A 13,289-nucleotide genomic window follows, 5' to 3' on the forward strand; every position below is an offset into this window, starting at 1 on the left:
CTGTGACTACCTTCAGAAAAGAGACACAAATGACACTTTTCTTTTGAGCTCTTTTTCTGATTTTAGGGGTGAATGGGATAAGAATGATATAAGATAGAATGGAAAAAGAGAGAAAAATTAGAGCTGGATGGAACCTTAGACATCTTGGAGCAAACCCCTCTCCTTTGTGTTCTTATCTCTGACCTGGGGGTGAGTGGTGGGTAAGGTGGGTAAAGGACTTAAAAGTTAATAAGAAAAGGTTTCAGAAGTGATAGATTCTACCCTCCTTGTCCTCATCCTCATCATCCTCCTCCTCCTCCTTGTCCTCATCCTCTTCCTCGTCCTTCTCCTCCTTTTCCTCCTTCTCCTCCTTCCTCTCCTCCTCCTTTCCCTTCTCCTCCTCTTCCTTCTTCTTTTTCTCCTCCTTCTCCTCCTCCTTCTCCTTTTCTCCTCCTCCTTCTCCTTTCCTCCTTCTCCTTCCTTCTTCTCCTCCTTCTCTTCCTTCTCCTCCTCCTTCTCTTCCTTCTCCTCCTCCTTCTCTTCCTTCTCCTCCTCCTTCTCCTCCTTCTCTTCCTCCTCCTCCTTATTCTCTTCCTTCACCTCTTCTTCCCCCTCCCCTTCCTCCTTTTCCCTCCTCCTCTTTTTACAAAAGTAGTAGAATTGTACAAATCTTGGTTTCAGCGGTAGGAGTCATGACCAAGGCATGAAAAATATGGGAAGATTCAAGAAACAGGAGGAAAAAAGCCAAAAGAAAGAGGACTAAACCTTTATTCTTATCCTATCTAAGTAGATTTCCAAATTGTCTTTGCTCCATTAATCTGAAAAAAAAATCTTTGTAAAATATTCCCCATTGATCAGAAAGGAAGTAATCAGTCATTTAAAGCTATACCTTGGTAGCCCCTACTGTAATGAAATACTGTAATCCATTGACTCTGGTAGGTTAGTCTTTTTCCTTACCTTGCCAGACATCAGGCCTCCATTCCATGGTTACTTCCTACAATTTTTCTCCCTCCCCTAATCCCTTTTCTAGCATTCATTTATGTGTTATCTTCTGTCATTATAATGTAAGCACCTTGAGGACAAGAACTGTTTTGCTTTTATTTGTATCCTCAGAGCTTAGAACAGTGCCTGGCACAAAGTATGTATGTATGTATGTATGTGTGTATGTATGTGTGTATGTATGTATTATGTGGCTACCTAGCTAGCTACAGATGGCACCTACCTGAGGCGTCAAGGTTTGGTGGAAAGAAAAGGATAGCTCAATGTCAGTTTATAAAAGAGAGTATTGAGGAGGATGGAGATAGGAGAAACAAGGGGTAGTTGGAGAAGATTGTGACCAGTTTGGGAAAAGAAGAGAAGGATTAGCACAGACAAGGGAGAACTCTTCAGTTGTGGGTACCTCATTTTAGGAAGCTCCTTGACAAATTGATCCCAATCCCCTTCGACAGTGTACTTACATTGAAAATGTCATAGAACCTTGAAGTATCAGAAAGGTGACTAGAGAGAGGGTAACTAGAAGACTGAGGAACCCTCAAGGCCACATGTAGCCCTCTAGGTCCTCAAGTGCAGTCCTTTGACTGAATGCAAACTTCACAGAACAAATCCCCTTAATAAAAGGATTTGTTCTATAAAACTTGGACTCAGTCAAAAGTCTGCACCCAAGGATTCTAGACAGCTACATGTGGCCTGCACCCCTGGACCAGGCCTCACAAACCCGTTGAAGCAACTGGGGATGTTTATAGGGAAGAAGAGAAAGTCCTTCAGGCAAGGATGTGCTGGTAAATGTCTAACAACTGACACTCTGGAGGAAAAATGTGCACAAGATACAATTTTAAGTTTGACCTGCATATTCTCCATGACTTTCTTAAGTCTAGACAGTCAACAGAATAAATTAAGCTCTGATTTGTAGCATTTGCCTATTTCTGAGGGGCAAATGCTCACATTGAAAATTTGATGACTCTCCAGAGCAGGTTTGAATTGGCCCCGGCACACCACCAATTTCAAGGGATTTGAAAGCAGACTTAAAGTGTTTGAAAGGTTGTGGCTGAGGGATTAATGTCGATCTGCTTAGCCTTGGAGAGTTGGACAGGTTGTTGTGGCATGGTGGCAAAAACATGGATTTGGAGTCATTGAACCTGCTCCACCACTTCCTATCTCTGTGACAATTCACTCAACTACTCTGGACCTCAGGTTTCTCATTGGCAAAATAAGGGAATTGGACAAGGTGATTTTTAAGGTCTCTTCCAGATCCAAAAATGTTTGATTCTAAGAATATACTAGGCCTTTACATTTGCATATTGCTAACTGATCTTTACAGTGAGTTAATTTCTAAATTCCCATTGGATGTAGGCAATTGAATGACCTGGAAGAGTCTTAGGTACTCAAGTTGGCTTCAATAACTTAATAAACATTTATTAAACACTTACTGTGTACATGGCACTGCACGATGTTATAATTTTAGGCCCATATGGAAAAGATCCCAATTAAGATCTGAACAAAAAGAAAACTACAATTTGAAACTTACTCAAGAGTGGAGAAACATGCAAAGGCTGCCTTGCTCTCTTGTGGCAGAGTTAAAAAGGAAGGTTGAATCTAGAGATCTCCTTTTCTCTCTTTCTTGTTAAATACTCCAGCTATGGAGGCCCTTAAGGAAATGGAGACCACCTAAAAAGCCCAACTCACTAGGAGCTGAAGGCAGTGGCATTGTTATCCGTAGTTCCAGGCCAGTAGGTGAGTGGGTCTTAGAATGCTAATGCAGAAATGAGAACATTTTGTCCCAGAAATGCCAAGATAATGGATAATATATGAAGCAATTAGGTATCTTGCCAGACAGTACCCTACTCATAGACTATATATAATTCATAACTCTTATATCACCTAGACAAGTGGTGACCAATGTGTTTGTTATGCAATGTGCAATGCTAGTTTTTATATTAAGTATTATACATTTGAATGTGACCTTTGTACATGGGCTACTGTGCATGTTGGCTTACTATATGCAAATTAATGAATGTTTTATGTGCATCTACAAACTATATCTGTGTTCCTGTGTGAGCATAGGGACTTTAAAATTTTTACTGCAGGGAGAATGTAGGAGAGTCAGGTCCCTTTGCCTAAAAAATAGGTATGCAGAAAAAAGGTTACCAGCTCCTCTTCCTTCAGGGTCGTTAAGTCTCTGAGATTTAAAGCTTCAAGATAATTAGTAGGATGGGTGCTAACTACTAGGGGAATGACAGTAGTTTGAGTAGTAATTGAGATCTTTTCCAAAGTTATGATCTGGGCTACATTGGTGGGCTTTGGGGCACTTCACTGTTCTTGGTTAATTTTGTAACTTAGGGTGTTTAGGAATGCAATAGGAAATAAAATCAGTTTAAAAACATATAAAATAAGTTTAAAAACATAATCCTAGATTGAATGTTTTATTTTTCCCCTAAAGTGTGATAACACATAAATTCATTCATAGCAAGGGGAACTTTTCTGGATCTAAAATTCATGATACAAATATTTCTTCAACTTCAAAGAAATTCATAAAATGAAATGATGATCAAATGTTATTCAGTGAATAATGTTTTAATAAAGCAAAGTATTGAGTACACATGTGTAAGAAATGAAAAACTTCCATCTTAGCTAGAGGATTAAAAACTGAATGTGTTTCCCCTACAACCATGTAGAATCCATGGAGAATTGTCCCCACAAAGTCAACCCCAAACATGTGAATTAGAAGAAAATTTGTGGTTAATTCTCTTAGCTGCCAACACCCAGAACTGAGCTTTGTAGACAAGATGTTAGTTTATGTGTAGACTTGCTTATGGAGAAGGGCCTGTGGATTTTCTGAAACCTGTGTAGCCCAAATGTCTCCCAAGTATTTTTTTCTTTATACTGAAGAAAGTGATTGCAATGATTTTCTCACAAACATTTCTCACTTACAGTTCCGTCATAAGAGTGATAACCAGGTGAATAATCGGCTTTCTGAAGTACTCATCAATGGCAGGTAAGAAGCATATTCTTCTTGTTATTCTTATAATTTGGGGGAGAGTGAATCAATAAACATTGTTCTGTGGCTTTCCTTTTTGAAGAACAGGTAAATTTATTTTCCCTCTTTAATTGATTTTTAATAAAATTGTATTAAATTATGCTTTTTCTTCTTCAGTGTGTTTGATGTTCACCCATGTGACTGCTGTACAACTTTATTTCTGTTCTGTTCCAAATTTCTTAGTAATTTCTTAGGATGGACAAAGAGACTTTGCAGTTATCAGTTTTTAGAAATCAAAAGCTATTTAGAATTGATTTCATCATCATCATCGTCCTGACATTTTATATAGTTATTTAAATTTTGCAAGGCACTTCACAGATATCTCACTTGAGCTTCACAACAACCCTGGAAAGTACAGTTGTTTCAGTAAGAATTTTTCAGCTAGTGAACAGATGAATCTATATGATAATTTCTGGGGAAGAATATTTTTAGAGCAGATACGCAGTACATTAAAACATCAAAATTTCAAAACAAGACTTTTCTTCCAACTATACTATTTAGTGTGTCACATGGCATATTTTAGAAAGGTAAACAGAAAGTCTCATGATTTTTCAATTTCCTCTAACATTAAAATGATATTATTTGTAGACTGTTTCCAATAAAGTAAAATATTTTAAATTTACATTCTCTAAAACAAAGAAAAGACAACTCTAAGAAACTAAATGTATGTAAATTCTAAATACAAAAATTACCTCCAGCCTGGCTGTCATTCTTATTGGCCAGTGGATATTTAATCATCATGATAGTGCTAATAATATGGATTTTAGAGGGAAATTTTGTATAACAAAACATGTACAAGAGAAAGACTAAGGCATTAAGCAGAAGATCATTGACAATAAATAGTAAGGTGGGAGCAATTCATCTTTGGGCGAATTACTCCATTCTTTAGAGGGAAAAAGATCAGTAGAAGGCACAAATGATCTTCTTTCACTCACTCTGAGACTATTTGGGTTTTAGAAAAGAGTGTCAAAGATACGAATTAAAAAAAAAGGTTTTGGCTACAAATATGGCAGTTGTTGCAGAGAAGGACCATGATATAAATGACTTGTGATGGTAGAAATTTTCCCATTGGAAAGTGGATACGCTTAGTGTTGCCTGAGAGTTCTGTGATCTCTTCAGAGTAGGTACTGGCTTCAGTGATGTAGACAACAGCTTCACTATGCCTATTCATTCTATGTCATTCTCATCTATGTTTTTCCATAGATGATCTATCCAATACACTGGGAATCTTCCCCTGATACTTTGAATATCTAGGGGAGACCTAGTGTATTTCTCATTCTCACAACATGAACAGCTCAACTCATTTTCTAGTTTTTTTTGTGCCACTTCTTGACTGAAAATCATCTTTGGGAATATTCTACAACCTCCAAATGTCTGAAACATGCATCTTGCCATTGCCCTTTGGCTTTCCTTCAATTTTGATTTTTCCAAGATGATGATGTTCACAGCCCTGTAGCCCCATTGGGAGAATACTAGTATAGAAGAGATAGGCTTTTTAGACAGTGAGCAACTCAGACTGTTTCAATATAGTGTAGAGATGACCCTGGGTTATCAAAGGTTATCCAATGGAGATTAAGCTCCATCAGGTTCTATCAAGGTAGAAAGACTTCAAGTAAAAACCCAATGACAAACTGCATCTGCTGTCTGAGGGCCATCCCAGATATGTGTTGAGAACATTGATCCCCTGGTGATGAATTTTTGGCAACGGTGACCCAATGAATTAATAAAGTATACAAATACTTATTTGATCCATGTATAGTGTTAGCATTGAATGAGTAGTTTCTTTTAGGGGCATATTCCTGTATTAATTCTTTATTTCGTATTTTTATTGTTGTCTTGATGAGACGACATATTGACATTTCGTGGATTATCTGAGGAAGTTTTGTTGCATGTCCTGATCCTCCTGAGTCTCTCAGTTAAGTCTGTGACAAGGAGTGACTATAAAGGAAGGGATCTGATCCTACAACTGACAGTCCATCTAAATTCTTTGCAATCAAAAATTGGGTTAATAATAGAGCTCTAAGCTGAAAGGTACCTTAGAGATCATCTAGTCTAGCTCTTTCGTTTTACAGATGAATAAACTGGGGTCTAGACTGGCTAAATGACTTGATGAAGGTCACACAGCAAATTAATATTGAAATATTAGTTGAACCCAAGGAGTTGAACTGTGTCTTTCTCTAGCCTAGTGTTTTTTTCACTAAACCATATTGCCTCAAAAATGAGATAAAGAGTTAAGGAATTATACAATATTTTTTTATAATAAACTTTCATTCATGTAATTAATCTCCACCTATATTTTGAAGGCAGGGTATCTAGGTGGTGTAGTGGATAGAACCCTGGGCCTGAAGTCAGGAAGACTCATCTTCCAGAATTCACATGGTGGCCTCAGACAATTACTAGCTCTGTGACCCTGGGCAAGTCACTTTACCTTGTTTGCCTCAGTTTCCTCATCTGTAAAATGAGCTGGAGAAAGAGCTGGCAAACCGCTCCAGTATCTTTGCCAACCCAAATGGGGTCACAAAGAGTTGGACGTGATGCAACAATAACCACAATGATATTTTGAAAGCATGCCTTGGCAATGATATAATTTGAGATTCATAGATAATCATCTTTGTCATTATCATCAAAACAATTCACATTTACATAGCATTTTAAATTCTACAACAACCACGTGAAGTAGGTAGTATAAGAATAATCATTTCATTTCATAAATGAAACATTATAAAATTTGCATGATTTTATTTTTTGGGGGTAGACTCCTTGTGCATTTTCCTTATCTTCACAGGTTTCTAATATCTTTATTTGCCAAAGCGATCTTATCTAAAATTCTTTTGTAATCGAACAGTCTGATATCGGATATTCCCCTCTCTCTGTAGTTTTATAACCTTCTCTCAGGCAAGATGTTTCTTTGATGCTGTTAAACTTTCTATCAGTTTTGACCATCAGCTTACTGTGGAACACATCCCATATTACACATTTGCCCAAGCCTTTTATCTTGGGTAACCTTTAAAAAATATTTTCCTACTTCTGCCTCCAGAGCTACTTAATAATTCTTTTTTGAATAATTTCTTCTTTACACAATTAGAAAGAAGTAAGAGCTTGTGTGCACAAAACAATAAGGCAAATCAGATGTGTTACTTGTCATATTGTGGCCAGCAATCTAGCAGCTTCTCACCAAAAAAACCAAAACAAAACAAAACAAAAAATCTCCCACAGGATATGAAGAATGAAACTATGAATTTGTTTTCTTTCTGGGCTCTTTAAAAAGGGTGGAGTGGTTTTCCTGAATCTAATTTTCTTTCTTTCATATGTAGATAGATGGATGATTTCATCAATGTGGGTACTTCCTCTATTGTTATCCCATCATGCTATTGTAGTATGGTGAAATTTAAAAATCAGGGACGCCATTGACCTGTTGTACGTTTTTTTGTTCTGGTCATGTTTGGAGCATTGTATTCAATTCCGGGCACCATGTTTTAGGAAGGACATTGGCAAACTGGAATGTCTAGAGTAATGAAGAGATCATGCCACATGAGGAATGGTTGGAGAAATTGGGGATGTTTAGGCTGGAGAAGAGAAGGCTTAAGGTGTGAGGGCACAGGATAGCCAACTTTAAGAGTCTGAAGGAGTAACGCCAAGAAAAGAATTTGATTTATTCTATGTGGCCCCAAAGAAATGGACCCAGGAACAATGAGTGAAAGTTGTGAAGACTTGATGTAAGGAAAATTTCTTAACTTTAGAGCTATCCAAAAGTAGAATGAACTGTTTTGGAAGATAATGGGTTGCCCATTATTAGAGATCTTTAAGCAAAGATAAAAATAACCATTGGTTTGGTAGGTTGTAAAAGGTCAGTCATTCAGTCAGTCAATGAAATTACTATTTGCCATACATAGTATTAGCTCTAAGGGATACAAAGCAAAGCAAAAATAGTCCCAGTCCTCAAGCAGCTTACCTTAGAATGAGGAAGACAATATGCAATTTACTAGGTACATAGAGGATAGTGCAGAGAAGATGTAAGGCAATCTTAGAGAAAGCACCAGCAATTGGGGAGGAGGGAGACCAGGAAGACCTCTTGGAGAAGGTGGCATCAAATGTAGGTTGAATAATAATAATAATAATAATAATCCCCATTTTACAGATGAGGAAACTGAGGCTGACAGAGGCTAAGTGTCTTGCCCAGAGTCACACAGCTAGTAAATATCGGAGGCTGGGAAAGGGAGAAGAATGGGATAAGGAAAGGAAATAAGCATTTATATAGCATCTATTAAGTGCCAGGCAATGTGCTAAGCACTTTGAGCCAAAATTTCACTTGATTATGACAACAACCCTTTGAGGCAGGTGCCTTTAATGTCCCCATTTTACAGTTGAGGAAAATGAAGCAAACAGAGGTTAAGTGACTTGCCCAGGGTCACACAGCTAGTAAATGACCAAGGCTGGATTTAAACTCAGGTCTTTCTGACTCCGGGAAGGGAACAAGCATTTATTAAGTGCCTGCTTTGTACCAAGAACTGTGTTAAGTGCTTTATAAATATTTTGGATCATCACAACTCTGTGAGGTAGGTGGCACAGTCAGGAAGATCTGAATTCTAATCTGGCCTCAGATATTTTACCAGGTATGCAAGTTGCTTAACCATGTTTGCCTCAGTTTTCTCATCTTTAAAATAAATTGGAGGAGGACATGGCAAACCACTCCAGTATCTTTGCCAAGAAAACCCCAGATGAGGTCACGAAGAATCTGACGTGACTGAAAAATCACTCTACAACAATAACGCATCGAATGAGATAATATGTATAAAACACTTTACAAACCTTAAGGTACTTTGTAAATGCTATTATTTGTTAAACTACTAAAGTGGTCATTAATTTATTGTTTCACAATCAAGGATTCAAGTTTATATTTCAAATTCTATAGTCATCTTTTTGAAATTTAGCATCTTGAATTAGGATCACAGGACTATAGACATAGCGTTGGAATGAACCTTTGAATCCCATGTGATCCAACTTCCTCATTTGACAGACAAGGAATTTTAGGTCAAGGTAGGTCATATCACTTGCCCAAGAACACACACAGTTAGTGAAATGTCAGAGCCAAGATTCAAACTCATATTCTTTGACTCCAAATCCAATGCTTTTTCCACACCCTAAAATTATTTTTGTATCATTTTGTATATTTAAATTATTTTACACAATTTAAAAAAAAACAAGCCTAAAATTTTAATTTAAAAGAAAATTATTGGCTTTAAAAATCTATTGTCCCTAGTCTTTACAAATAACACTTCATTTGCTTGGCTCACATTATGAGGATCCTGCTTTCGTCTTGTTCAATCAGGCAAAAAGATTCAGAAGTGCCAGCAAAATCCTAGAAAGTTCCCGTTGTAGCTACCACAGTTTGACAGGCTCTAATTCATAGAGAGGCCTTACAGAGGCCTGAATGACTTACTGGGATAAGTATGCAGCACACTGAAAAAAATCACTGGAGACTTGAAGGCGTTTTCAGTAGCATCCACAAATCTGGCATCTAGAATTTCTGCTTCAGGTACCAAAAAAATAGGCAATTATGAATTTCTAGAAAACACTATCATTATTTTTCATCTTATATAAGAGCAACCAGAGTCTTGGAAATGAGTTGTGAATCTTTCTGCATGTGTAATGAAAAGATTTGATGGAAATCCAAATGATTCTTAATATTCTTTGAAAAAGAATATAAACTTTTTTTTTACTCAGCTAGAGATTTTGAGTTCTTCCAGCTACTTAGAAGAAAGATGACGTGTAATTCCAAAACCGTATTACTACAATCGTTTTCACTTATGCATCTACCTATAACCCCACCCCCAGACTTCCAGAGACTCAGGAAGATACTGCGTTTATCCCTGACATGAAAGGAAAACCAGTAGAACTATTAGATCATGTTACTCCTTAAAATTTACATTCACTGCTATCGCAAAGCCTTATGTTACATAAAGAAAGCCAGCAGTTCCTTAGCCAGCATTTGGTTTTAAGACAGACTACACCTGGAATAATATATTCAGCTCTGGGTGCCTCACTTTAACAGGGACATTAATAAGTTAGAGTGTTCAGAGGAGAGTGACAAGGATTTTGAGGGGATTTGAATACAATAAGCATTTGTTGCCTTTTATGCCCTAGGCACTATACTAAGCGTTGAGGGTACAGACAGAAAAGAAACCATCTGTGGTTCCAAAGAGTTTGCATTCTACTGAGGGAAATAGCATGTATATACAAGATATATATGGACCAGGTGCTCTAAGAGGCAGAGGTAAGGAGAGAATGCCTTCTGGGTATGGGTGATGGCCAGCGCAAAGACAGGTAGATTGGAAATGGAGTGTTTGCATAGTAGGAACAATGAATTTGGCTGGACCATAGAGTAGATAAAGGGGAATAATGTATGATAAGCTGGAAAAGCAGGTTGGAGCCAGGTTGTGAAGGACTTTAAATATTGAACAGAAGAGTTTATATTTGAAATCAGAGATGTGCAGCCAAGAAAAAGGAAGACTAAAAATATTTGAAGGACTTTCATGTTGAAGAGGAGTTAGACATTCTGTTTTGTCCCATAGGTGAGAACTAGAACCATTGGGAAGAAATTATAAGGAGTAAGAATTTTTTTAAAATTTAGTATTAGGAAAGAACTAAGTAATAATTCCAGAAATGGAATGGGTTACCTTTAGAGGTGGTGAGGTCAACACTGGAGAGTTGAAGCAAAGATTAAATGACCAAACTTTATTCATTCAGTCTGTCCAGCATGAGTTTAAAAGACCCACTATGTGCCGGGCATTATGCTAGCCACTAGAGATACAAATATAAAGAATGGCTCTCTCCATCCTTTTAAGGAGCTTGCATTCTAATGAGAGCTCATATTCTAATGGGGTTTGAAACTTTGTGTAAGTTGTAGAGGAGAGTTCCAATCAAGACATAAAGCAAAATAAAACATGAAGCTGGATTGTCCCCTGGCTACTCAATCACCCCATAAATGCTTAGCTGGCTAAAGAGAAATATGACATGGGACCTGCTTTTGGGGAGCCTATAATCTTGTCTGTGAGTGAAATTTAAAAGGAACAGAGGTATGAAATTTAGGAGCTCCTGAATGTTGGCTTGGGATATAGTCTCAGCAGCCAACTATAAGTCATCAACCACAATTCTTGAGTGTCATCTATCTGCTGAGAACTCAGGAAACTAGAACAGAACGGTGCTTCTATGTGTTGTGGTGGAAAAGGACACTGGATTTGGAGTCAGAAGACCTAGATTTGAATCTTTATTCTCTTACTTACTGCCTGGGTGACCTCAGGCAGCTTACTCCTTGGGCTTCAGTTTTTCACATGTAAAATGAGGTGTTCTTTAAGATCCCTCATCTTGCCAAGTCCAAATGCTATGATCAATACATTGATCTTTTCAGCTCTCTTACAGTACCTGAGTTTTTTATTCTTGGATACTAGGAAAATTACAGGCTTAAAAAGCGTGCCTGTTCCTTTAACATTTGCATTAGTCCTTTTGGAGTCTTTCTCCTCCTCCTAAAATTCTATAGGGAATGTCCTTTTATATTAAGCCCTAATGAATCACAGTCCTATTAAGAAGGGGTTTGGCTTTTGGAAAAGTCCAGTCATGTTACTATTAAGATGATGTGTGGGTAGATTATACCATTCATTTTTAAAAGAACAGAAGAAATACTGCAGTGGGTCAGGCCATTATTTTTCCAAGCCAGTATCCAGTTTCCAACAGCAGCATATTTTGCTACGCTATTTAATTAAATGTCTTTCTCTTTGAATTAATTTTGCCTCTTTTTGGTCTGGCAAGAAAAACATGATTGGGGTCTAGGAATTGTGCTTTTGAACGGATGCACACTGAAAGTGTGTCTGGCAGTTGTAGTATTGGTAGTAGTATGTAATGGTATATGTCTATGTCTCTCTCTCTCTATGTCTATATACATGTACACAGTACGCTGTCGTGTACAGTACATTATATTATGGTATATGTACGCACATGCACATGTAATAGGTGTATATACATATACTGTGCTATGATATACAGCATGCGTGTGTGTGTGCCTATATACACGTACGCGTATAGACATAGACACGAACATAGTCATTGACATACAGTGTTAGCCGCTGCTGCTAGGACCACCACTACACACACATATGCACATCGTCCTTTAAAATTTGCAGAGTTTTATATACAGTTTTTCTGTTGATCCTTACAGCAATTCTGTAAGGCAGGTGTGATTATCATCCCCATTTTACAGGTGAGGAGACTGAGGCCTAGACAGGTTAAATGAATTGCCTAGGGTCACATAGTTAGTAAGTGTCTGAGGCGGAATTCAAGCCTGGGCCCTCCTAACTCTTAAGTTCAGCACTCTATCCTCTACCCCGTGCTGCCTTGAATGTGGGCCGTCTCCAGGTTTAGATGCTTCAGCACGGCAGAGGTTGATCTTTTGAAAATTTTCCCAAGTGACTTTTACGGGTTTCACTGTCACGACTACATTACCGTGTATAATGTGCGCTGAAGTGTTGTTGCTTTTTAATATTTTTGAATTGTCGGGATACGTTGTGATTGAAAAACCAGGTCTGCCGGCTGCCATGGTCACTTGGGGGCTGAAAGATTGGTGTTTTTTCATTGTGATTGGCTTGTAGCCAGGACTGTTGGTTGTGAAAGTGCACCAAGAAATTGTACAGCATGTATGTATATAGAACTAGAAATAGACTTGCAGAAAAAAAAATTAGTCAGTTACTTAGTGTATGAAGCACCAATGACACTGTAGCATTATACTGGGTGGGCAAATTATATCACAGGAACCATTTGTTTTATTTCTCTTTTCAGTTTTGTAAATCGCCTACAGGAGGTCCTTTCTGCCTCCTTGAATTGTCAATGTCTGCTTACACCCATCGCTGTGTTTAAAAAAAAATACATATTCCACAGTTGTTTAGCTGTGAACATACTGTTTCAAGTCACTCTAACACGCATTTATTAAGTTCTTACTATGTGCCAGCCTTATTTTAAGTGCTGGGAATAGCAATATAGGCAGAAAGAGAGACAGTCCCTGTCTTCAAGGAGCTTATATTCTGATGGGGGAAAACAACACATAAAAGGAAGCTGAAGAAAGGCGGGGGGCGTGCCTGCATGGTGGCATTGGTAGAGAATTCCCCCCAATGGAAGCAAGCTCCTTCAAGCCAGGGATTGTCTCATTTTTGCATTTGCATCCCTGGCACCTAGCATCTAACCTGGAAAAAATAGTCAGAACTTAATAAATGCATGTTAACTGATTACG

General features: G+C 37.9%; 1 protein-coding gene across 1 annotated transcript in view; it reads left to right on the forward strand.

The window, feature by feature from the left end:
* The window catches only part of ATP8B4 (ATPase phospholipid transporting 8B4 (putative)), a 239,655-nt gene that overhangs the window by 13,308 nt on the left and 213,058 nt on the right, over positions 1 to 13,289 (forward strand). Inside the window, exon 4 of the mRNA XM_036736592.1 lies at positions 3,909 to 3,970. Within this exon, the coding sequence (XP_036592487.1) occupies positions 3,909 to 3,970 (62 nt within the window). The remainder of the gene's footprint in view (positions 1 to 3,908; positions 3,971 to 13,289) is intronic.

The sequence above is a fragment of the Trichosurus vulpecula genome, chromosome 8 (assembly GCF_011100635.1).
Source record: "Trichosurus vulpecula isolate mTriVul1 chromosome 8, mTriVul1.pri, whole genome shotgun sequence".
NCBI lineage: Eukaryota > Metazoa > Chordata > Mammalia > Diprotodontia > Phalangeridae > Trichosurus > Trichosurus vulpecula.